General features: G+C 38.2%; 1 protein-coding gene and 1 long non-coding RNA gene across 4 annotated transcripts in view; one reads left to right on the top strand and one right to left on the bottom strand.

The window, feature by feature from the left end:
- The window catches only part of LOC110223333 (uncharacterized), a 42,793-nt gene extending 25,779 nt beyond the window's left edge, over positions 1–17,014 (top strand). Inside the window, exon 3 of the long non-coding RNA XR_013483344.1 lies at positions 14,093–17,014. This is a non-coding gene — a long non-coding RNA (uncharacterized LOC110223333). The remainder of the gene's footprint in view (positions 1–14,092) is intronic.
- Positions 1–27,181, bottom strand: part of UNC80 (unc-80 subunit of NALCN channel complex) — a 222,492-nt gene that overhangs the window by 20,887 nt on the left and 174,424 nt on the right. For all 3 annotated transcript variants that reach the window (XM_021008767.2, XM_078147389.1, XM_078147390.1), the window contains 12 exons: positions 26,741–26,911; positions 25,042–25,134; positions 22,932–22,967; positions 22,339–22,557; positions 18,020–18,220; positions 15,268–15,391; positions 14,189–14,314; positions 12,824–12,947; positions 11,802–12,008; positions 9,064–9,248; positions 7,852–8,017; positions 6,707–6,886 (listed from right to left, as the gene is read on the bottom strand). In XM_021008767.2, coding sequence (XP_020864426.1) covers positions 6,707–6,886; positions 7,852–8,017; positions 9,064–9,248; positions 11,802–12,008; positions 12,824–12,947; positions 14,189–14,314; positions 15,268–15,391; positions 18,020–18,220; positions 22,339–22,557; positions 22,932–22,967; positions 25,042–25,134; positions 26,741–26,911 — 1,832 coding nt within the window. The remainder of the gene's footprint in view (positions 1–6,706; positions 6,887–7,851; positions 8,018–9,063; positions 9,249–11,801; positions 12,009–12,823; positions 12,948–14,188; positions 14,315–15,267; positions 15,392–18,019; positions 18,221–22,338; positions 22,558–22,931; positions 22,968–25,041; positions 25,135–26,740; positions 26,912–27,181) is intronic.

Genomic DNA, 27,181 nt, shown 5'->3' on the forward strand with positions numbered 1-27,181 from the left:
ATAAGGTCAAAATTATTTTCATAACAATACTAAGATATTTTTGTTTCTAATACAGTAATATTAATAGACATTATCCATATAAACAAAAGTTCTTGGAGGGGGATCCTTAATAATTTTTAAGAAGGTAAAGGGGTGAAGATGGTGGCGTACCGGCAGTAACCAAGCTGAACTCTCTCGATATTACCCTACAAAACTTTAAAATAACCCCTCAAATCAAATTTTGGAGCAGCAGATCAAACCAAAGATCAGAGTGAAACATTTTTCCAGCCTAAGACAGCTTAGCAAGTTGGCAGGAAAGGTCTGTGACACCCAAGTTGGGGTTGGCTTTGAGCAAGGCAAGAGTACCAGCAGTGGGCCTTGAAGGCAGCTGTAACAACAACAGCAGCAGCAGCAGCAGCAGCAGCAGCTTTGGGAACTCTCAGCTCAGAGGCAGGAGCCATTTGCTGGCACTGGGTGGAGCTGGTGCTGATTGGCAACTCTATTGAATATGTGCAGTTCTGGGTCACAGTTCTAGGGCAGAGAGGAATGCTTGTGACTGGTCACAAGGGAGCAGGGGCTCTGGTTATAGTTCCAGAGTCAAGAAGAGTACTATCACTTGCAGCTAGAGGGAAGCAGTGACCCTTCTTGTGTAAAGACCAAAATGTAGACAAAGAGAGCAGTGACCACACCTCTCCCTGAATCACACCACCTTGGAAGTATCAAAAACTTGCAGACCCCTAGAACTAGCTCTCAAAATAGCAGAACAGAAAAGACTGAAGCTTGGCACAGTGCCTCCCCATCCCCACGTGAGCAGAGTTCAATCTTAACATAAAGATCAACATTAAGAAATAGGACAAAAAATGAGCAAATCACATACACACACACACACACACACACACACACACACACAGAATTTGACTATAAAAGGCTACTACAGTAGCAAAGAAGACTAAGGCATACGCTAAGAAGACAATATTGTGAAAACAGCTATAAGCAGAGCCTCAAAGAAAAATGCTAATTGGACCCATGATCAACAAGAATTCTTGGAAAAGTTAAAGAAAGCGATAAGAGTGGTAGGAAAAATTGGGAAAAGAAATGAGACTGATGCAATACAATTTTGAAATGAGAATTAACAGCTTAGCAAAAGAGACACAAAAAATACTGAAGAAAATAACACCTTAAAAAACAGAATTGGCCTAATGGTAAAAGAAGCATAAAAATTCACTGAAGAAAAGAACTCTTTAAAAAAGCAGAATTGGCCAAGTGGAAGTTATTGACTCCATAAGACATCAAGAAACAATAAAACAAAATCAAAAGAATGAAAAAAGTAGAAGAAAAGTGAGATATCTCATTGCAAAAATAATATACCTGGAAAATAGATCAAGGAGTGATCATTTAAGAATTACTGGGCTACCTGAAAGCCATGGTCAAAAAAGGAGCCTAGACATCATATTTCAAGAAATTATCCAGGAAAATTGCCCAGATATCTTAGATCCAGAGGGTAAAATAGAAATTGAAAGAATCTACCAATCACCTTCTGAAAGAGATCCCAAAATCAAAATGCCCAGGAATAGTATAAGCCAAATTCCAGAGCTCCCAAGTCAAGAAGAAAATATTGCAAGCAGCCAGGAAGAAATCATTCAAATATCGTGAAACCACAGTCAAGATAACATGCGATTTAGCAGCGTCTACGTTAGAGGAATGGAGGGCTTGGAACATGTTATTCTGGAAGGCAATGGAGCTACAATTAAACCCAAGAATAACCTACCCAGCAAAATTGAGTATAATCTTTTTTTTTGGGGGGGCGGGATGGATATTTAATAAAATAAAAGACTTTCAAACATTCCTGATGAAAAGACCAGAGCTGAATAGAAAATCTGACATTCAAACACAAGACTCAAGAGAAGCATAAAAAAAGAGACTCAATAAAGTTAAAATGTTTGCATTCTTACATGGGAAGACGATATATGTAACTCCTAAGAACTATTATTATTAGGGCAGTTAGAAGGAATTTACATAGACAGAGGGCATGAGTGTGAGTTGATTATGTTGCAATGATTTCCCCCCCAAAAAGAATAGTGAAGGGGAAAGAAAGAGGGATACACTAGAAGAAGGGGGAAAGGAGAGATAGAATGGGGAAAATTTTCTCACATAAAAAAAGCTTGTAAGGAAGAGCTCTTATAGTGGAGGGGAAATTGGGAAGCTGTATGTGGCAGACAGTGCTTGAACCTTTCTCTTATCAGAATTGTTTCAAAGAGGGAAGAATAATGCACACACACATACACTCACTTGGTTATAGAAATCTATATTACATAATAGGGAAATAAGAGAGGAAGGAGGTGAAAGCTATGGGAGGGTAATAAAAGGAGGGCAGATTAAGGGAGGCAGTGGTCAGAAACAAAACAGACTTTTGAGGGGAGGGACAGGATAAAAAGAGAGAGAGAAGGATAAACAGAAGGAAATAAGATGGAAAGAAATACATAAAACAGAAGAGGGTAGCAGAATGGATTAGAAACCAGAATCCAACAATATGTTGTGTACACACTGGAAATAGAAAGACATACACAGAATTAAAATAAAGAGCTGGAGCAAAATCTATTTTTCTTCAGCTGAGGTAAAAAAGGCAGAGGTCGCAGTCATGATCTCAGACAAAGCAAAAGCAAAAAAGAAAATCAGGAAAACTAAATTTTGCTGAAAGGTACCATAGACAATATAAAAATTTTAATAGAAAATTTCTGCGATGAAGGCCTCATTTCTCAAATGTATAGGGAACTGAGTCAAATTTATAAAAATAAAAGCCATTCCTTAATTGATAAATGGTTAAAGAATATGAACAGATAGTTTTCAGAAGAAAAAAAGCTATTTATAGTTATATGAAAAAATGCTCTAAATCACTATTGATTAGAGAAATGCAAATTTAAACAACTGTGAGGCACTGCTTTACACCTGTCAGAAATGACCAATCCTTGAGGGAAAAAAGAAAAATAGGTACACTAATGAACTCCAGGGTGGACTAGTGAGCTGGTCCAACTATTCTGGAGAACAATTTAGAACTATGCCCAAAGGGGTATAAAACTGTGCATACCCTTTGACCCAGCAATACTAGATCCATACCCCAAAGAGATCAAAGAAAAAAGAAAATGACCCATATGTACAAAATGTTTATAGCAGCTCTTTTTTGTGGAGTAAAAAAATTGGAAATTGAGGGAATGCTCATCAATTGGGGAATGGCTGAGCAAGTTGTGGCATAATATTGTAATTGAATACTATTGTGATGTAAGAAGTGATGAGGGAGATGGTTTCAGAAAAACATGGTAAGACGTATAAGAACTCATGCGAAGTGAAGTGAAACCAGGAGATCATTGTGCACAGTAACAGAAATGTTGCAATGATGATCAAACATGAAAGATTTGGTTACTCTGATCAATACAATTATCTGAGACAATTCCAAAGGACTCATGCTGAAAAAATGCTATCCACCTATAGAGAGAACTGGTGAACTTTGAATGTAAAATGAAGTACAATTTCCTCACTTGATTTATTTTGCCTTTTTTTTTTGAGGGGGGGATTTGGTTAATGTGAAAATATGTTGTACATTATTTCACATGTATAAATAATTGATATCAATTCCCTTGCCTTCTCAGTGGATAAGGGAAGTATGGAAGGGAAGGAGAGAATTTGAAACTTGAAATTTCAAAAGAATGTTAAAAATAAATGTTTTTTTTTAAAAAAAAAGAATGCAAAGGGTTTCTGAGACCAAAAAGTTTGAGAAAAGCTGACATAGCACTCGTGGTTTATACCATTCACTTGGCAGTTAATCCCATATTACCTAGCAAAGTTCACAGAATCACAGAATTTGAGTTTCAAGGAACCTCAGGGGCCAACCCCTATTTGAAAAGAACTCTGGCTGTGACGTACTCAACAAGTGGCTGTCATCCAGCCTTGCTTGAAGAAGACCTCTGAGGGGAGGGAATCCATTATACTTTTGGACAACTCTAATAGGAAGTTTTTCCTGACTTCAAGCTTAAATTAGCCTCTTTGCAACTTTCAGCCATTGCTATTGGTTCTGACTCAGGAACCAAACAGAAGAAGCCTACTCTCTCCTCCACATGACTTTGTTTCAAATGCTTGTAGAAAAATATCATGACTCACTCAGTCTTCTCTTCTTTACTCTAAATATGCCCATTTCCTTTAATCAATCTGTATATGGCATGGTCTCACGCTTTTACTATCTTAGTTGCCCTCCTCTTGACCACCCTAGCTGCTGTCCTCTGGATACTCTCCACCTTGTCCTTACATTATTATTTTACATGGTTAGTGCCTGTGTAATTTCCTTTCCACAAGTTTATGTTTTGTTCATAATTCTAAGTCCTCTGAGGGCAAGGATCAATTTTATGTGTTTTATCTGATTCCTGTAATCTAGTAGGGAGTCAGAATATTGTTACAGCCCCAGTGTCTGCTTCTAAGCATCAGGAATGAATAGTTCAAACAAATACCTCTGGGTCAGCTCAAACCCAAGCTTACACCATTACCTATCCTTCCATATCTTGCTCAAGGGTTTTGTGTGTGTGTGTGTGTGTGTGTGTGTGTGTGTGTGTGTGTGTGTGTGTGTGTGTGTGTGTCTAAAGCAGTATCACTGGTGAACACTCTTAGGCACCAGGACAGACTACAAGTGTGCAATTGCACCACTACTCCCAGACTTGACTGGTCTCTCCCCTGCACTCATTTCATTCACTCTCATTACCATGAAATGGGCATACACATCTACTTAATCTCAATGTCTCACTCGTTGAAATTACTGACAGAAATGCTGGTGCAATCAACAGATGTGTGATTTGGCTGTTTCCAACAACCTTGGCATTCAGGAACATCACAGGAAAAACTGTTCTGCCTGTGCATGCCCCTCAGTGCCCCATCTCCCTGACATAATGGCAATGACAATTTTAGTCTCAAGTAGCTTTGTCAGGGTTTTTCATGTTAGAGTTCCAGGTGTTTTTCCATGAGCAAATTATTATCAGTCTAGAAACCAGTTGCTTGAGTACATCAGAAATAAATGCACCCACAGGTTGGGTTTATTATAACAAAATATCATACTTTGGGAGGGGTCCTGATGATATGTATCACTGGGTTTTGAAGTATAACTTCAAAATATGGATTATATATATAAAACACTATATATCTTCCTATCAAACACCTTTAATTTATAATTGTTGTTCAAAATTCAGTCTAGAATCCCCATTTAAATTTTTTTTTACTAAATTCACAAAAGTCATAATGGCCTAGTGAATAGAGAGGGAGTTGGGAAGATCTGGGCTCAATCTGCCTCTGAGACATGTACTGATTGTCTCTATGGGCAAGTCAATTAACCTCTCACTGGTCTAGCCAACATTTTAAGTCCATTAATTACAGAGAAGCAGCTGACCTACACTGGCAGATGGTGTTTCCTAATTTAATGAAATCCTTATTCCCTAAATTCAGAAAAAGCTTTTTTTTTTTTAAAAAAAGTGTTGTTTTGTTTGTTTTAATGACATTTCTAGGCAAAGCTTTCACACTGAGTGTCATATAGTGGCCTATAATATATCCTTAGGCCCAGGGGTATGATGGAGCAAGCTGAAAATGGCTTGAGAAAACTGTTAAATTTTCAGGGTGAACTTTCACACTTTGGCCAAAGCTACAAAATCAAACCTTGATTTATTATTTTGTCTGGATTTTTTTTGTTAAGTCTAGACCCTCGACTTAAGAAAATATTGGAGAAAATGTTAATGATACAGACTAAACTTTAAAATGTGTCATGGATACATTCTTTTTAAGTCAGTTGTTAAATATTTACCTGCACACTTCTGTTTATCATTAAAAACCTTCCCTTATGATGTACACATGCGATAGATCAACCTACTTCATTATGCTTTCATGTCCTTGTTTAAGCCATTATCTCCCACTTAAACTCAGGTATTACTCCTCCAATTCTTTGCTGGTATCTTATGTTACAACCAGTATTGTTAGCTCCAATTATTTAGGGATTACTTTCCAGCCCCTGGCTCCACCTCCTTATTTCCTTTGCCTACTTTGGAGTTATTTTGGTGGTTTTGCAGGGGTACATGCATTTGAAAATAAAAGCTCATGTATACAACATTTTACGACTTATAAAGTGCTTTCTTCATAACACCTGTGATCTATATAGTATAAGTATAATTATTGCTGTTTTACATATGTGGAAACTGAGGCTCTGCAAGTTAATGAAATTGGCCAGTCTTACATGGCTAGTTAATATAAGGAGGAGGGCTCAAACCTAAGGTGCTTGATTCCCAAGTTCAGTGCTCTTGCCACTGTATTATACATAGTGTTTCAGGAAAGAAAGTATAATTCAAGTTGTTTTACTTTGTTATTTTTGTTCTTAGTACAAAGAAACTTATAGTTGATAGAACAGGTTGAAACTCTGAGCAAAAATGCAGTTTGGGACCTATCAGAGCATTTATTTTATGTATAGTATCCGTGGACAATTACCATTGAAAAATTAGAATATAACTACTTGAAACAACTTAAGAATGATAGAAACAGTAGGGTTATTACATGCGGATTACTCTGTGTTGGAATAATTATGAAGGCATTCCTGAAGCATCCGCAGAAACAAGAGCTGGAAAATACACAAGGGTCAATACATCCCCTTCCTGCTTTCATTATTTAGCCTAAAAAAACCTCATTTTCCAAATCTTGTCATGCTGCTTACTTTCTTCATCCTCCTCATCAGTCCGACTCAGGGTGTCCTGGGAAGCCTGCTGGGAAGGCTCGCTGTCCTGCTCCCAAACAGTGCCAGTGCCGGTGTTGGAGCGGGACATAGTGGCCAGGCTCAAGCGGTAAGCAGAGGTAGAGGTACCCACTGTGCTAATGGACGTCTTCCCCTGGTAGGCTGTGTAGGGATGGGAAACAAAGTAAAAAAAATGCATATTTATAAATGGTAAAACAAAACAAAACACAGTATAATTTCCAAAGGTTTTCTCCCCTCAAGTGTGTTGCTTAGGAAAGGTGAACAATGCATTGAGGCTTGAATTGAAATATAAGTAGAAAAAAAATAAGTGGGAATGAAGAAAGGTTGGAAACGTAAATGGGACTGAAGTAAGAAAAAATGTAAGTGGGAAAAATGAGTGGGAATATGAAGAATCAATCTTAAAGTATGCTTACAAGTATATGAAGTGAGGTTAGCACAGGTTACCTATGGTATTATCTAGAAAATGCTTTCATTATGCTTTCTTGACTGGTTGTTTTTCTTTTTCTCTGGTTGATAGGAAATTAGTGCTGCCACTTTGCCAATGTTTACTTTGTATACTTTGATAAAAATATGTTCACATTTGTGTTTTCCAGTGCAGCTCACATTTAAAAGAATACAAAATCCAAGAACAACTTCCATTTTTTTCAGAAAATTAATTTACTATCCCTCAATCACCTATTGGTCTCTTTAATGTTAAAGTAAAGATTTAAATAGTAAGACTATTCATTATGTCACCAAGCCTGGATTATATTCTCATAATTTTTTTTTCTTTACCACATTGTCATATTGAGCAATGAAGGCACAAATGTATCATTTACTTTCCACATGTGCAGGTTATGGGTGCCCCCTATTGACAGAAAACAATGTTTTGTATGGGTTCACCTCTGGGATGGTGGAGAGAATTCTTAGAAAACTGTAGCGTAATAACCTTCTTTATTCACTTGAACTACATAAAAAAAGAAATGCCTGACACATAATTTATATGTTTATAGAATATTGAACCTAAAGAGACCTTTTTTCCAATGAATTAGATCATCTAGATGGAGAGATGCTTTGGAATGGCCAAAGAATGTCCAAATACAGTGGTTCCCACCAAACCCCCTTACCTGACCCACTGTGTACAGCCTCTTTTAGAATCTTAAGTTCACTGTTGAATTCAGTAATGAGAGAGCTCTTGCACAGGGGCCGAGGAATGAAGCGTCTCTCCAGCTGGTCAGCAATGTGTTGTCTGGCAGATAGCTCCTCATGGTTCTCGGCAGGTTGAGCTAAAAGCTGAAGGGAAAAAAAAAGCAACAGGATCTTCTCCGTTCCTAATGCTGAATCATTGTTCCAGGAAAGTTGTGTACAGAGAGAGTGGGAAAATGAGTTACTACTAAGCGTTTTTAAGTTATAAATATTTTAAAATAAGGTAATTATGTACTAATACTAGCTTTCATTTATCTAGTGCTTTAAGGTTTACAAAGTACTTTATAGATATCTCACTTGACCCTTACAATAAGCTGTGATGTAGATTGCTATTATTAATTCATCTTACAGTTGAGCAAACTGAAGTTTACAGAGGTTAAATGACTTGCCAGGAGTCATATCTCTGGTAATACAGGATTTGAAGTCAGCTCTTCCTGACTACAAGCCCAGACTTCTATACACTATGTATGGCACTCTACTTATAGTTCAAGGATTCTTAACCTGGGATCTGTGAACTTGTTTCTTTTTTAATGTTTTGATAACTGTATATCAACGTAATGAGTTTCCTTTGTAATTCTATGTTATGCATTTAAAAACATTATTCAGAAAGGACTTTCTTTAGGCTTTCTTTAGGCTTTACCAGAATGTCAAAAGGGCCTATGGGATAAAAAAGGTTAAGAACCCCTGCTAGAGTGGATAAGAGTCCTATCTGAGGAATCAGAAGGCTCAAGTTCCAGTCTCAGCCTCACCTCTTAGGTTGCTAGTCATTTGACCTTTCATTTTGTACATGAGGAAATAGGGTCCCAAACAGAAAGAAACTTGCCCAAAGTCCCATGGATAGCAAATGGCACATGTGGGGTTTGAACTCAAGTCCATAACTTCCCCCTGGATAGTATCATTCACTCCAGGCTTTCCTTTCTGGCAGTTGGATCTGCTGGAGACTCACGGACTCTGTGATAATGGATGGTTTGTGGATATATGGTACAAAACCTGTATTTCTTCATAGCTCCTTCATCTAATCATTGTAGTAATAACTGCAACAGTTTAACAACATTCTTTTCCATAGAGAATGAATGGTCAACCGTTAGGCACTATTTGATAAGTTGATCAACTTCAGGAGGAGAAACACCCACCTTACACTGAATAAAGGGCCTTAGGAGAACAAAGATGGGAATCCGAGTTCGAACGATGAAGTCGAGGAAGTCCCACAGGGCCAGCCCTCCCACCTTTCTTAATGCCATCTCTTTGACTTGTAGACTCAGCCAATACCACTGACTGCCAAGCTGCCTCTCAAAGCAAACAAGAATCACCTTCAGAGCTGGAGGTTGGGAAAATCAAAAAATGGCATGATTTTCTAGAATTGCTATTGGGACCAGAAAGACATTACAGCAACCACACTTAGTTACCAAATAACTCGTGAGCATTTCAACAAAGTCAGGGACTTCAGAGGAAGATTTTTTTTCCCTCCCTCTTTTATAAGTGGTCAAGCCTTTTGTAAATGTAGCAAGCAGGAGAACTAGATTCTAACTTTTGCACTAAGATCACCCAAATACTCTTCTCTAAACATTTAGCCAAAATTTTGTAAGACCCAGAGGAAAGTAACTTAAGGAAAGAACAGAAGAGGATTTTTCAAAACATGATTTATAATTTTTTATTATCTGAAAGTTGTAGAGAAGCTTTATGACAAATAGCAATATCATCATTGACCTCCAAAGCAAAAATTTGTGAACTTCTGGAACCTCCATTTCGAGCAAGAGTGCAGATCAGTCATATTTTACCCTCTGGACTATGCCACCATGTATCATCTGCCTTCATCTTTTGTTCTAGAAGCCCCTCTTCCCCTACTGGTGAGCTCCTCTCAGGACCTCCATTCTAAGGAATGGTTTGGACCAGCCCTCTTTCATTCTTTGGACTTTGCTACCATGCCTTCTGCCCCTTTTTTTCAGCTCCTTTTTATGTACTGTCTGTCTTTCCTCATTAGAATATAATTTCCTTGAGGGTAGAGACTTTCTTTTTGTTTACCATAGTGCCTGGCACATAGAAACACTTAATAAAGACTTGACTATTGCTATTTAATCAATCAGTCAAGAAACATTTATTGAGTGCCAACTATTGTTGTTAAGTGTTGGGGATATTAATATCCTTGAGAGGAGAGTTTTTAATCCTTTGTCTTTGTATTACTGCTATCTGGCACATACTTGGTGCTTAATAAATGTAATAAATGGTTATTGAGTGGTTGACTGTTACCAAGGCAAAAATGAAACAGTCCCGTATCAAGGATTCCTTATGCACCAGTTTTTGAAGCCATCTGTCCCTCTTTATTTCTGAGGCAATGACTTTAGTCAATTCTGAGGTTAGCTTTTATCTAGCCCAGATTTCTTAACTGCAGTGTGGAAAAGACCCATTTTAATTAGTGAGATGAGCTTTTTCTTGTAGTGTCTTCTGCAAAAATTGCCATTAGGTGAGTAAAATTCCATGTTTACTTCCTTCTTCCCTCTTTTGCCAAATTGGAATCCAGCCCAGCTGAAAACTGGTGGTTTTTGCCTCCAATTCTGAATCACATATTTCTACTTTTATGGCAGCTGAGTCAACAATACTATTTAGTTCTGACTATACACACTTCTTTTCCTTAATTATCAACTACAAACATATTGTCTTCTTAAAAAATTATTTTTTAATTAAAAAAATCTATTTTCTCCCTCTCCTACCCTCTTCCACACTGAAAAAAAGGGAAAAAAACCCCAAGATCCTTGTAAGAAACATGAATAGCAAAACTAACTCGTTAGTCACATTCAAAGAATATGTCTCAGTTTTCACCTTGTGTCCATCATTTCTCTGTGAAGAGGAGGGTAGCATGATTTCATCAGGGATCCATGAGCATGGGTGGCCAAATATATTCTTTCCCAAAGTGTACCCTCCACAAATATTCCCTACCATTGTAGCCCTTCCCACTCTACTGCCCCAACCACCAATTTTCTTATACTTTCCCTAAATTCCTTTATTTCCACCAAGTTTTGCCTGAGGAAATGAAAAAGCTGCGGAAGGAAAAGTGTTGGGGATGCAGCAGCCTTGGCTATTTCACTATTCTCTTCTTAAGACTTCTTTTTACTTCCATTACTTCCTGCCTGCCAATCTTCCTTTTTGTTCCCATACACAGCTGAGTTGTGCAGTCATGGAACTCACTTGACAAATCCATAATCGTGTCTTTTCATTGCTACGTTCATCAGTATTAACATTACAAAAGGTAGAGAGGTGCAGTAATAGCATGGCATGGGTGGTGGGAGATTGGGTAAAGTGGCTTCCCTAAAGTGAAAGGGTTGTGTTGGACCATGAGGAGAGATGAGTTTATAGAGGCAGGCTGATCAACTAATAATGAAGCTAATATTCTAGATTAGGTTGAGGTTTCATATTATTCAAGCTATAGCTGATTCTCATTTGTGATTCACTGCTCAGGCATGATGGAGGCCAGGGGGCTTATTTGAGCTGCCTTTCCTACATTTCCAAATGTCATTTTAAAAATCAAGCAAACCAGGCCGTATATCATTGAAGACACCTTTTTTTAAAAGGCAATTGGGGTTAAGTGACTTGCCCAGGGTCACACAGCTAGTGTTAAGTGTTTGATCTGAGGCCAGATTTGAACTCAGGTCCTTCTGACTTCAGGGCCGGTGCTCTATTCGCTGCGCCACCTAGCTGCCCTTGAAGACGCTTTCATAGATAGTAATTGGATAATAATAGTAAATTTCATAGATGGTAATTAATAGTAAATCTATTATAAAAAGACCATGCATTTTGGACTAGTTTCATTTTTATTCTAGGTGTTGTTTACCAATGTGCCCAGTCTCTTCTTGCCATGGTAAAGCTTCTTACTCACCTAAATATGCAGCCTGGCTGGTGGACTCAGCCAGACCTTCCCTGCGCAAATCCTTCCCAGCATCTCCAGGGGTGGAGCAGTGGGCTGGGGAACTCTCCAGCATAAAGTTCTTGCTGCGAGATGTACTAATAATTCGAGGAGGTAGGAGGATATTAATAACCGTCTGGAGCAGCAGAAGGACCTCAGGCTGCTCCAACCATGGGCTATCTGAAGGGAGCAGAATTTGGGGTGGGAAAGTGGAAAGAAAACTAATCAAAATGCATGCTTTTTTTTTTCATTACACATAGTAAAATTCAGCTCTGTTTTCCAGTTTCAAATTAGAACATCTATAACTGAGGGCTCATCCTCCATCTCATAAGGTTGTGAGGCACAGCTTCTCCTATGGACAAAGACAATGTTATTGGTTTTTCATAGCAGAATGAAAAAGGCTCAATGGTCTCAGACAAATTACCTGCTTTCTCCTTTCATATACTCAATGACTGTTTTCCCTACATTTGAGATAAACTCTTTCCCAATAGGGGAAAATCCCCATAAGAAGTGGAAGGAGGAGAGAGAGAGAGAGAGAGAGAGAGAGAGAGAGAGAGAGAGAGAGAGAGAGAGAGAGAGAATGCAAAATGATTATGTGACAGTTGCCAGGTTTTAAATCAACTCTTTGGTAGCAAAAACATCAATTCACAGTCTCTTCCCCAGAAAAACCCCACCCTCCAAATGCTTTTCCCATATTGATACAAATCTTCAGTCAATGCTAGTTAAGTTTAACCATATCCTCCTAACTTTTTGCTGTATTGAATCATTTCCAAAGGGAAAAATCTCATCCAGAAAGTGGAGAAACTGTTGTTCCATATTGACTCTACTGAAAAGAAAGGAAATGCTTCCTAAGGTATCTTTGGTTAAATCCCTCAGGCAACCTCCAGTGAAAGCTTTAGAAGAAATTCACATATTGGTCATTTAGGAAGACAACACCAATAACAACAATAAAAACAACAACAACAATGTATCTCCTTTCGTTAAATTAATCAGACCTTTGCTTCCAGATCCTACTGTGAGCACAAATGGGATGAGTAGATTTAAAAGCATCCCTTCCCTTCTTTCCTGATTGGTGAATGGGGAGATCACATGGCTTAGGGGGAAATCTTCTTTTAAAGCCTGTGCAGTAATAATAAGAGAAAGAGATATTAATTGACCTCTGCCCCCTCTTTTTTCACAACACAACACAGGTGGTGATTTCCCTGTTGCTCCTGTAAACTATGAGCATGGTTGTGGTTTATGCAGGACACTGGATTCACTCAGAATTGAAATCTGACCATGTACTTGCCTTAATAAGTGTTAACATGACTAAAAAGAGAGTGGCAAGGAATACGATTTTGAAAATGGCATGAAAAACAATATTGATGGTGTGGATTAAACTAATTTTCCCCTTACTTTTCCCTCTCTCCCCACCCAGGCACTCTTTTTTAGAGGGGAATGAAGAGGAAAAGAATGAGAACTTGCCACTTGAGAGTCATTCAGGTCAAGTCTGACTAAAAAGTCCTCTTACCCCTGAACAAGGCACTCTTCAAGTCAGAAAGAGCTAAGCAGCATGGGAAGAAATAGATAATATCTTTACACTGGTAATTGAAACCACATCATTTTGGGGATGTCTATCCCGTTCTAAGTGATAATCATAGCTCTGTGCTTAACCTCTCCTCTAAAATCTATACATGTTCTGGGTGACTTCTAAGTTGGTGGTTGCTGGATGATGGATGGACCAGTCACCTCCTTCACACTGGTTTGTTAGCTATTGGTTGCACACTTCTTTGGGACACAGTCTTCCTTGATAATGATTTTGACCTCTCTGTAATTGAATGAAACAGAGACAAGCAAGGAGCTTGCCATTCTGGCAGAGATGAAATAAATAGGGATAAAAATCCCAACCACACACAGATACTCAACTGACAAAAAACTTTTATCAAAGAAAATTAAAATATTCAAAGTCTGGTGACAATCTCAAAAAGAAGATTTATTTTGTAATTATCTTTGAATCTTTTTGCCAGACTTTCAATATTTAGTGAAATAATGGACTTTTTAAAAAACAAATATTGTGAGCTGATTATCTGTGAGTGATATTTTCTTTTCCTGTGATATTTGTATACTGGAAAGGATTCCTGTAGTGTTTACAGGCTGAAGTCATTCTGCTTTTTTTTTTGTTTCTTCAGAAGAATGAAAGAAATACAAGTGAGAGCTAAGCTCAGGGCTGATGCTTTAAGCCTACATAAGGTGGGTAGTCTTTAAATATGTATTTTTTTCCACAGATTTTGCCCAGCCTTTGCAGCAAAAAAGAGAGCACTCATGATCTGGTGCCTCAACTAAAAAATTAATGAGCCTGACAACAGGCCAGGCAGTCACACCTGTATCTGCAATGCTACAAGCCGGACAACAGCTGTGCTGAAGGGCAGAGGTGGTGAGAGATAAGGGCTGAGATGAAGAAGGGGTAATCCATCAGCAACACTGGAAGGTCCTACTACTCCCATCACCTGAAATACAAACAGAGCACATGACCAGCCCTGACAATTGCATTTTCATGCAGCTACAGTGGAAGGGTTAAATTCATTGGAAAAATATAATTACAAGGTTGGACATTTTGCTTTCAATCTTTTCTACTGCTTTCTTCCTATACTGTGTAATGTCTAGAGTCTGGTCCATTTACTTCATTCAGTCCACCCTAAGTAATGTACAATGTTTAGATCCAGCTAAATATACAATGAGATATGAATTGAAAGGCCATCTCATTATTCATAATGAGAAGACTGGTCATACTTACTCCTTAATTCAAAGCTATTCAAAATATATTTTGTGGTGAATGTACTGATGAAGGTGATAATGTCAACTGATCTATTTGCATCAAGCATTCCAGCGATGAAGAGTTTGTTACTCTACAAATTAAGCAACAAGCTAATCTAATGTGCTCTTATCTGATGAAATGTTCTAACATGGCATCTACACATTGCACAAAACCTCAGGACCAGACTCTAGATGTTACTTAGCTGGTAGAGTAATTGGTTTCATTCATATCAACCTTAGCCTGGCCAACTCATAGTGCCATTTTGTACTTTTTACCCCCAAAGAGATTCCTCTGGAGATTTGAAGTATCCTTTCTGATCTTAATATTAGCCAGTTGTGCAGTCCCCACCACCCCACTCTCCAACTCGCAGCCCTCAACTCTCAGCTCAACATACTAAGGCAGATTTTCAAAGTAGTGCGTGGGAAGCAACATACCTGAAACCCATTACCACAGGGATCAGTCTTAGCATCTCCCCATGCACTATTTTGAAAATGTACCTCATCATTTACAGCGTCACCTGAGCAGTTTGCTTTCATGGATGGGCAGAGATGGGCAAAGTGCTTGATCTGTAATCTGCAGTCCAAAGAAGTCAATAGCAGAGTGAAGTTTAGTAAAGTTTCGTAAGATTGCCACTTGGCTACTCACCAGATTGACACAGACATTGATCAGTGACCTAAGGTGAGGCAGGAAGGATATGATAGGCTGCCTCTGAAGTGTCAAACAAACCCCTTCAATCAAATTGCTGGCAGGCTCCCACTCAACCTGTCGCCTGGAATACAACAGTAGGTGCCATTAGCTCCTTGTTCCTTCTTCTAAGATGAATGGAGACGTTTTAAGACAGGATGGGTGTCTGAGACAACAAAGTGCATTAGACGGGATGGATTTTACCCATGCTGTTCCAAAAGTACAGAGCACACTGGGAGGGGAAGAAGATATTGGAAACGTAGCAGAAGCACTCCTGCCTCACTTGACTAATAACACAAAATCTATTGAAGAAAAAACAAAGATGATGAATGGGTAGCATTTTAAGTTCTTAATATTTTGTTCCAAAAAAGGGTCCTGAGAATGTCATCATGAAAAACCCATCACAGAGAGTGAGTTATTCATTGTAGGGGAACCTATCTTCATGTATGTTATAGAACCAGCCTTGTCAGACAGCATGTGGACAGATACTACTGGCTGACACATGAGGGGATTATGTATTTGGACACATATTAACTCGAGCTAGCATGAAGATCATATTCAAAGGCAATTAAATTTAGAACTATTCTTTTTTGGTCTTCACAAAAATATTTTTTGGGTGGAGTTATACAAACTAACCTCTTCATGCAGGTTTTTTTGGTTTTGTTTTGTTTTGATAAGACTAGTTTTCATAGTGCTCCAGGACTGAGAATTTACTCTTTGTACTCTTTTACTTTGACACCAGTAAAATAAATGGATTTGGGCTTGCCAAAGCCAATATCAGTTTCAGAGGTTTCCATGAAGTGGGGTTACATGACCTATCTTTTTCTTCCTCAAATAATCAGAATGTCTTTTGACTGTCTGGCTTGAAATGGAAATGTATACCTTGTGAAAGAGCTAAAACTGACATCTGTGGAAGCTGAAGCATTCCGGCGACCCACAAAGAACAACACAGTCAGTTTCATCCCTGACAAGATCTAGGGGCAAGCGAGGACAACAGTGGGTTAATAGGACCCATAGAAGAGAAAAACCCAGGAAGTGGCTTAAAAATTGGCATTACGGATTTAGTGAAATAGACCAATTCTAGTCTAGCCACTCCAGTAAGTAAGGTGAGAACATCAAGAAAGTGAGATAGGAGGGGGTTTGGTAGTTAAAGGAAACGGGCAAATTCCAAAGATTAGGAAAGGTTTTTGACATTTCCTTCTGAAACTGCAGAACTCCTGTGGTGTACCTAAGTGGAGGGGTAGCAGAACCTGAATTAGAGTAATTCCAGAGAATGGGAGGAACATGAAAAATGTCACTAAATTCTGAGCAAGACTTTGGGTTAGTTAGAAAAGAGGAGAAAGGCACTCATTAACTTAAATGTAGTTTTGCCGAATCAGCAGGGTGATTTCCGTAGTCCATGATCCTGGCTTGCCAGGACTGATTGATGTATTGCTTGATTAACTGAACTCTCAGCACGTGAGGGCATAGGATTATTGGGGAAGCATTAGGTTTCCAGTTGGTTTGGTACCAGAGATATTAATCCCACAAAGTGAACTCATTTTTCAAAGGACAAAGTATTTGTTACCATTTCTGAGGGTCAACCTGTCTTCACATATTTACTTTGCAAATTTGTAAGCTTATAACTGCACTAAGACTTTTGGGATACCCTGTACTATCATTTGGTATAACATGTTAAATACTTTCATTAAACTTTGCTTGGAGAGTTTTTATAAGGGTCAAATATTCCTCACCACTGGAAGGGATCCCCTCAACTTGAAGTGATCCTTCCCTCATCTGATCGCCTAGAACTTTATAGTTCCCTTATGTACTTATACTCTCACTTGTATTATTCTTGGATTTTATTTTTTGTTTTATACTTAGAATTTGTATTTATACTGAGTATAGATTTTTGTATTATGCTTAGTATTTATATCATACTATGGGCAGCATGGTAGATGGGAAAGAGATGATCTTGGAGTCAGTATGACCTGAGTTCAGGCTCTGTCTCTGAATTACACTGTCTATGTGACCCTGGGCAAATCATTTAAATCCTCAAAGCCTCAGGTAACTCTTAAGACTATAAATTGCTCAGCAGATGCTGATCTGCGTTGGAAAAGTGAGTTTCCACACTGGGAGTTCCAATGAAATCACAAATCAGCTCCCCCCTCCCCCCAAATTGTCTTACCATTTCAACTAGGCTGGAAGTTCCTTAAGGGAAGATATTGTTTCTCATTCACTCTATATCTCCCCCAGTACCTAACAAAGGTCTACACAGAGTAGGTGTTTAATATGTGTCTGTTATTGAAATTGAACTGGTACCCAAGTGGTTCTAATTTCAGATTAGTTTTGTCGATGTGGTTAAATGTACACATGTTCAATTATTTTAGTGTAGGATTCAGTCAGTCTCCTAGTTTAATTTTGTATATAGTATACTTCATTTCTTTAAAACATTGTTTTCTTTGTATCAATAAGAGTAAGAGGTAAAGAAAGTAGATTTCAAGATTACCACTTTTGCTTCCTTAAGAATTTCTCTTCCATCACTGCAACTGAGAACCTGTCACTAAGGCAATTGTAAAAATAACATTATATGATAAGATACTAGCAATATTACATTTGACCCATTGTTTCAATTCAGTGCAATACATCAACATCAATAAAATGACATGCCTGGACATCAAAGCTTGTAACACTAGAGACAGACCAAATATTTGTTTCCATTATACCTGCTCACCTCAGGGTAGGCATCTTGTGAATTTTATTAAACATACGATCCAATCTCTTTAAGATGAGGATAAGAGCAGGTCTCACTGCTTCAGCAGTCCAATCAGTGATCGGTAGCATCTCCATGATATATCGTCGGAGCCCACGGCTTTCCATTGTTTGGGTGTCATAAGGTGCCAGCTTCAGAAGGGAATGTGCAATTTCCGCCAACCTAGAAGTATTTCCCATTAAGAGGAAGCACGGGACTCCACAATGTTAGTGTCTCCATACAGCAGCATGATAACCACCCATCTTTCAGAAACACCCACTTTTTTTTCCATGGCTGATTTAAGTGAACTAACAATACCCCATTTTACACTCTCAATCTGTATGATTATGTAGTCCCAATCCTTCTAGTGTTTTCCAGTAGGTCATACATACCATACATGTATTTATACCTATAAGAATATACAAGCATGTGCATATAAATATGTACAAAAATCCATATGCATGTGCTTGTATCCAGGTAATATTGCTTTTCATTGAGGGAAAAATCATATTTATTATTCAAAGAATAAGCATACATAATTTAATATATAGCAAATTCTTATTCTCCAAAATGATTGGCAGTATGCTTTCTGGGTAATTTAATGTTCTGATTAGTTGAGAGTTAAACATAGATGAATTATTAAACATAACCTGAATTGAATGAAAAACATGAGATGAAAATATAACTGAACGTTACTGAATTTTTTGATGTTGTTGGCCCACAGTTCACGGTAGGATTCTGCAGTGCCACTGATCTAGTTCATAATACTTTCTCTTGCCAAATCAAGCCTAAGTTACTTTTGTTTGGCATTCGAGACTTTCCACAGGATGGCTTCTAACATTCATTTCTAGCCTTATCTCCTACTTTTCCTGTTTATATACTTAATGATTCTGCCATGAACTATTCCTCAATCTCTGAACTCATGCCACTTTTTTTGAACTATGTGGCCCCTGTATCTGGAATGCATTCCACCTTCCTCACTCTCTCATCTATGTCTGTTGAAGTCCTACTCATCTTTCAAAGGCCAGCTGAGGGACCATCACTTCCATGAAACTTTTCCTAATCTCAATCAGCTGGAAAAATCTCTTTCCTCAATGTAGCAATTAAAAGCATTTTTTTTCTGAGTGGGTGGAAGCTACCTATAATATTCATTTAATATAATATTCTGTTTTTTATTATAGAGTTGGTGCACATCTCTCTTCTAGTAGAATGTATGCTTTTTGAAAATAGGAACTGTGTTTTACTCATCTCTGAATCCCTCACAGCACTTAGCATATATTTGGGGTTCAGTACATGACTGTTGAATACTCTAGGTTGATGTTAGTCCTAGGTAGAGTAGGCAGTCACCTATATAATATGATCTGAGGGGCAATAAAATGACTTCCTGTTCTTTACCTCAATTACTCCACCATAATATTTCTCTTACAAGTTATAAAATCATAGTATTCCAGAGTTGGAAGTAGTCTTAGGACCACTAGGTCTCTAGGTGAGAGGTTTGAGGCTCTAATAGCACCTACCTGATAAGTGGTCATCCAACCTTTCCTCAACAACTTTTACTGAGGGATGAACTTGCGTAATATCTAAAATTTCTACACATCTAGCACTTTTGAGTTATAAAGTCCTATATTATGCACATTGTCTTTGTTAGATATAAATAGCATGTGTGACTACCTAAGAAGTTGCTTAGTAGGGCCCTTGGCAAATGGGGCATGGGATAGGCAAATTTTGAGTAGGAAGGTGACCAGAAAAGGGCCAAAGCTGTCTGGGAGGGCTCTTATAAGTGGAATATGATCATGGAAAAACTTGGATAACTAGGTAGGAGTTGTAGGAGTGAGGGTGAGACTGGGCTTGAAAGAGAGGAAAGGGTTCAAGAGGGAACTTTGCTTAGGCCAGGTTATGAATGATAATCCCTGAAAGTCACTTTTAAAATAAATATTTTCTGGATATTAATTTGTTTGCTCAATACTAATTTCTTATAAAAGTAATATGTACAAAATTCTAATTATTTAAGCTTTTTGACAAGTTTGCAATTTCATTTTCCTCCAGAGAAAAACAGAACAAAACGATTCATTGAAAAATGAAGTATCTATTCTCATTGCTATCAAAGAATAAAGCCTAGAACATTCAAAACAAAACCTACAAGAAAATAGAACAGAGCAGTGGAGGGAAGTTTTCTGAATCCCTATTTGGTCTTCTTTTCATTAGGATCACTGCCTTATTTCTTTCAGCTTTTAGGAATGTTTCAAGATATGTGTTTTGAGTTTCAGAATGAAATAAATAATTCAGAATGATGCATGTCTTTAAGGTTAGATGATGTAAAAGGTATTAGTCCTTTGTTGTATGGACATGGATGAGAAGACATGCGATCTATCCCCATTGAGAGAACATGGAATTCTCTTTCTGGTTGAAAACAACAGTGCACATTATATTGCTTTTTGCAGCTCTGCCTTGGGTATATTGGATGATAAGTTCCTTTAGGACAGCAATCATGTCTAATTGCAAATGTGCCCAAGCTGCTGGTGTTAATGGAAAGAACATCATATCTAGAGTCCATATGACCTGGCTTCAAATCCCATCTCTGCTATTGATGACCAAGGTGATTTTGGCCAAATCACTTCACTGGGATTTGGTTTCTCCTCTGAATTTTGAGGGGACTGGAATAAATAATCTCAAAGATCTCTTTTGGCTCTAAATCCAATGATCAACACTGTGGGAAAATGGAGAGTACTGATTGCCTCAATAGGTTCACATCATGTATTTTCACTCTATTTGGGCCACTATCCATCCACTAAACTTTTTTTTTAAAGTAGAAAGACCAATTTTCCTAAGAAGTAGCTCAAATTGAGCTACCATATTACCCAGGTTCTCTTTTGATATAATAATATCATTGCTCAGCTAAATCATATTGCACTATTCCTAAGAGTTACATTTGTATGATTTCTTATGTCCTTCCCCCAGTTCTTTGTAACTCTCTTCTACTTTAGCTCACCACAAAATGGTTGATGTCACAAAAGTCTCCTTCTCTAGCCTACCAAAGCTGAATTGTGATAAGTTGAATCTTAATGAATTATAATTTAGGATCTCAATATAGGAATCCTTGCTTGGCTATTTGATATTAAATAAGACTCATTCAGATATTACAGATGGAACTGAAACAATAGCATGTATTTATATGGGAAATCTAATTCTCAACTTATTTTAAGCTTCATAATCTTTTTTCTTTTGCTTCAGTCATTCTGCACTTCTGTCTTTGTGACACCCACAATTCTAGAATACCAATGAAAGAGATCCAACACAGTTGAATACTATAAAGTCTACTACTATAAATTCCATTGATGATGGTAATGATGAGTAAAATTTTTCTTGAAATCAACAACTTTATTTTTTTCAAACTATTTTCACATTTGATTCTTTATCGTACCACAATGGATTAGTCTAGGGCTACCTAAGCCTATGTAGTAATTGTTATATTCCATGTTTTTAGAAGACATTAAGAATTTAAGTTTGGTCATTAATATGGTTTTGATGATTTTTACAATTTTTTTGTGAGATTTATGTCTATTATGCTGCATTATAGCTTAATGACAGTGCATAGTTAAGAATATTGCTGATAAAACACAGACACCAGTCCAACAGAAGTTTGATTTGGAGTTTTTTTTTATGATCATTGCTTTGTTATTTACCCAATCTACTTTAAAAAAGAAAAGCTCATAGTAGGTACTAAGGATTGTACTTTCGCAATTTTTTTTTTTGGTGAGGCAATCAGGGTTAAGTGACTTGTCCGGGGTCACACAGCTAGCAAGGGTCAAGTGTCTGAGGCTGGATTTGAACTCAGGTCCTCCTGACTCCAAGGCCAGAGCTCTATTCACTGTGCCACCTAGCTAGTCCTTTGCAATTCTTAAAATAGCTGAAAAATGTTTCATCCATTTCTGAACACCTCTCTTTCATATCCTTTAGGGCACTGACTGTGATGATTGTGAAATCTAGAAAAATGTCATTGTTTTTCGTACCTTACTTTTCTATATTCATTGATAAAGAATATGAGTCCTGATTGTCTGTCCCCAGGAACTTGTTTTCCCTGACATCTGTTGCTCTCCCAATTCAGGAATCTTCCCACTTTGCTGGGATAAAGCATAACTTCACAAAAAGCCTAGCAAGATAACCGGTGTCCCAAACAATAAGATTTCCCCACCAAATCTTCTTACGAAAGACAATAAATCATGTTTTTTTTACCCCAATCTATGACACTGGACTTTCACACACCCCAGAGATACAGCTCACTTGGACAGTAAGGACAGTACCTCATATGAGATTTAACATCTAGCAGCTCCAAGGCAGTGACCCGAGGTTCTCCTGCCAGGTTCTGTAAGATCTTTAGTCTTGGTCCACAGTGTTTATAGAACTCGGTGCAAATATTTAGCAGGGATTCTCTGGGTCTCCGGAACTCCTCTCTAGCAATTCGTTCGTCCAGTTCCTCTCGGGGAAGACCCTGCCCTTCCTCCAACAAGTGTAGGTTTTCCCTAGGGAATAATAATAATTAATGAAAAAGTTGGCAGAGTGGAATGAACTTTGTGGAGCAGGCAGCTGCAGGTGGCCAAAAAGAATAGATGGTGATGAACCCCTCCTGCCGAACTGATAGAACCACATCTGAGAGAATAATTGTAAAGCGATACCCTTTCTGTAAGAGCAAAATAAGTGAGAAAGCTTAGGAAATTAGGGTCACTCCAACCTGAGAAGTTCTGTTTTCCTTGTCTTAGACACCTTCCATGGGTTTAACCAGAAAAGGTGTTACCTTGCCTCAAATCATTGAAATCCAATGTACTGCAGTATAGCTCAGAGGAGTTCATCCTGTGATGGCAGAGTGAGGTGAGATAGGATACAAGTCTTACTGTACCTGATAAAATGTAGCTTTGCTCCTTGCTCCTGGTACCTGAGAAGTGAGAAATGTAGCCTGAATCATTATTGGAACAACAGGGCCCTTCCCATGGAGCAACTTAGAATTTTATCAGTGCACGCACCTTCATCAGCACACACAATGGCACATCTACTAAACCTAAGAAAGATTAAAACTGCCTCATTTGGGGACTGCAGATGGCAACTACAACAATTCCTGTCTATTGTACTAGGTCTGTATATTTTGGAAATAAATATTGTACAGCAACTTTAGCCAGAGGGAAGGGCAATTATGACAGTTTGCAAATAAAATGTATCTAAGAGAATAATTTATTACAAGGCATTCTGTTTGCAGTGGACCAGGGAAAGAAAACTGCTTTGGAGATATTTTATTCACTGGCTGATGATAATGGAGACATCTGAGGAAATCTTTCTCCCCAGATAAAACCCCCAAAATTGCGTTCAGCCACAGCTTCCCAAAAGATTTCCTGAAATTATTTAAATTATAGTAAACTCTTAATTAGTTGTACTGATGAACAGATCAGAGCTTTGAATTATCTAAAATATCAGATAATTTGAATGTCATTTATATTTGGCTTATAAGTGTGTTTTTATATTTATGTTTGGATATAGGTGTATATGATGTTTAGAAAATTAACTCTGTGTGGTGGTGCAGTGGATAGAGCACCGGCCCTGAAGTCAGGAGGACCTGAGTTCAATTCTGGCCTCAGACCAAATACTTGACACTTACTAGCTGTGTGACCCTGGGCAAGTCACTTAACCCCAATTGCCTAAAAGCAAAAAAAAAAAAAAGAAAGAAAATTAACTCTGTGCACAATACTTCCGTCATACAAAATAATGTTGTCACATATGGAAGCAGCTTGGTACAGTGAAGAGACCACTGACTCTGAAGGCAGGGGACCTGGGTACAAATCCTTCAATTGACATCTCTGACCTTGGGAAAGGTATTTAGCTTCCTTGGCCTTCAGTTTCCTCATTTGCAAAATGAGAGCGCATAGGATCCAAGATTTCAAGCAGGAAGGGACCTTGAAGGCCACCAAGTCCAATCCCCTCATTGAGCAGATGAAAAAGCGTAAGGTAGACAGATTAAATGACTTCCCCAGGACACACAGGTAATGTCTGAGCCAGGGCTTGAACCCAAGTTTTCCTGATTTCAAGTCCAGTACCATATCTAAGAGGGTTGGAGTAGATGGCCAATGAGGACTTTCCAGTTCTACATCTAAAAACCTTTGTTTATGAAAACTTAACTTAGGAGAGCGATCTAGAGAATTTCCATTTCCCCCTATTTCCATTCCCTTGTCACCTTCTCCATGCTGGAAAAAAGCAGATCTTTCTAAATAATTGTCATTTTTTAAGAAGGGGAAGTGGACAAACCACAACTTGCTTTCATTGGTAAGGGCTTCCCTCTAGGGTACTGACATCCTGAGGGACACACTCGTCCACTGCCTCTACCTAATTTTCCCCGATTTGTTCACCTGGGGGCTACCTTCTTCTCTCAAATACATCAGCTTGATTAGATCCAATAAAAGAGGACTGCCCACGTTAATCAGGTTATCTGAATCTCAAAGGAGTTTAAGAGAGCAATAAAAATGTGAAAAAAAAACCCATATCAAAACAACAACAGATGGGACAGTGGTATGAGTGTCTGAGTTATCAACAAAATATTTAAATAAAATGCAAACTGCCAATAAATTTGAAAGCAAGCCTTAAGAAGCCAAATCAGTATTCGGACAAAGTACAGTGTTGTTAATCTGCCCACTGACATTAAGGAATTGACTAGCAGTGATCAGAATTGGGGATCCCCTTTCTATTTCTTAACCTTTGCCTATGAGAGGCAAAAGAAATGTGCCTAGAAAGGAGATACACTAACCATCCAGTTCATCCTATATATGCACATTTATAAAGGTCATGTGGATTTAATAAATATTAATTAAAAACCTACTATGTGCCAAGAACTGTCCTCCTCATGAGCACTTTGCATAACTCCATTTAATGAGCAGGAGGGTATAATTTACACCAAACCAAATAGTGTGTAATGGTGAGAGAGGTCGGTAAAAACAAAGGAGAAGAATGAATCAGTGAGAAATTACCTTGTATTCACTCCAGATGACATAGTGTGGTTAGCAGTAGTGGTCCCTTTATGGCCTTGATCACACCTGCTCATCTGAGGGGCGGTCATAGGCCTGAAAAGATCAAGTCACAACCTGTGAGTGGCATCTACATCCAAGAAGCAGCCCAGCTGTGGTGGAGAGCATTCTAGACTTGAGGTGAACTTATAAGATCATGGACTTGAGCTGGAAGAAACCTTAGCAGCCATCTAAGCCAGTCTCCTCTGCCACCCCCAGTTTCAGAGGAAACTGAGTCTTAGAGAAATTAAGTGACTTATTCACAGGCCCATGGGTGACAAGTAGCCAAGTTGGGATTTAAACCGAGGTCCCCTGACTCCAATTGCACAGACTCCAACTACAGCACTCTCAGGTGACCTAAATTGGGGCTCATTCACTTACCAAATGTGTGACCCAGGATAAATGTGATCTAACCTCTAAGAAACTCAGTTCCCTCATCTGTGCAATGGAGACAATATTTACTGTACCTACTTCACTAGAAAAAACACTTTGAAAATCTTAATACGCTATATAAATGTAAGTTATTATTAGTGTTTATTTCCATATTGGCAATATGATAATCTCTACCTTATAAGAACTCTGCAATTTTTACAACTATGTCATTTGGGTTCAACTATAAACCATGATTATTAAAACAATAGTGAATTTTTAAAACAATTAGTAAAATTTGAATAAATGAACATAAATGTTTATCTCAGATGTTTTGAGAGCTAAAAATTGAAATCTACGGAAACTCCAAATTCAATGACTCTAGACAGGAAATAGAAAATATGTGTAGGAGATTCCAGCTGCCCATTCTACACTCACCTCTTCCACTTGCCTTAACAAATGACTAAAGAATAATAAGTCAGTGAAGAACCACCATATGGTCAATTATTTCTCCTCTTTTAGGTCATATCTAAAACAGCTGGGACAAGTGAACCTTCTAAAATGATAACAAATCAACAATTTAGCCACTTTTAGGGATTATAATGATGCACCAATTACTTATGTCATTCTTACTATTTACTTAAAAACCTAAATAAGATTTACTTCTGAATTGATACCTCAAAGGTAAAAAGGATACATCAATAGGAAAAGACAATGATCTTTTGTGTTCGTGTGCCCCCAGCTTTAAAAATCCTGTTTTTGTCTTGTTCATTTCCTTTTTTATGCATGCAATAAATTGCCAGAGTTTGTATTCTACTGGCATAACCTCTGAAAACCCAGGATCATCTCTAAGCCATGAAAATGTTGAGTAGAACTTTAGTTCATCTAAATAGCTGAAGGAAAAAAATCATAGCCATGAGCCATTAAAACCCAAGTTTCCATTAACTTGGAGAGCTAGAGATGAAATCACAGTTTATGCTTTGTTTTTGAGTCATGTCACATTGTTGTTTTTCAGTCATGTCAGACTGTTCATGGCCCCGTGAACGTGTCTGTGGAGTTTTCTTGGCAGAGATGCTGGAGTGTTTGCTATTTCCTTCTCCAGCTGATTTTACAGAAGAGGAAACTAAGAAAAACAAGGTCACCTAAGTAGGAAGTATTTGAGGCTGGATTTGAATTTAGATTTTCCTGACTCCAGGCCCAGCTGTCTGTCCATGGCACCCCTATTGCTTCATGGCATTTTCTTACCTACTGTTAACATGATTTTAGGCAGGGATATTTCTGTCAATGGGATTACCTGGTGAGAACTTCCACACTGTATAAGAGGGCCTGCAGGGATGTAGCCAGAGCAGCTGTGGCTGCAATCTCCTCTCGGGCAGCAGGCACTGTTTCCACTTGGGACGTCTGCCTTTTTAACTTTTGTAGATAACATGGTACTAAGGCTTCTAAGACCATCAGCATCTGAAGGCTTCATCAAAAGAAAAGGAAATTACATTTCACATTCTATTTTTATACACCTGCCATGTTAAGGTCATGGAAAAATAACATACACAAGAATGATGCAGTACAAGGGTCCCTAATAATCCTTCCTTAGCATAATAGAACTAGAGTCGGAAGGGAACTCAAAGGACATTTAATCCAAACTCATATTTTACAGATGTGGAAGCTGAGGCCTAGGGAGGTTGTGGCTTGTTCAAGGTGACATAGCTAGTAAGCATCCACAAAGAGTATTTGGACT

The sequence above is a fragment of the Phascolarctos cinereus genome, unplaced genomic scaffold, assembly GCF_003287225.1.
Source record: "Phascolarctos cinereus isolate Bilbo 61053 unplaced genomic scaffold, phaCin_HiC Scaffold_7;HRSCAF=346, whole genome shotgun sequence".
In the NCBI taxonomy this organism is placed as follows: domain Eukaryota; kingdom Metazoa; phylum Chordata; class Mammalia; order Diprotodontia; family Phascolarctidae; genus Phascolarctos; species Phascolarctos cinereus.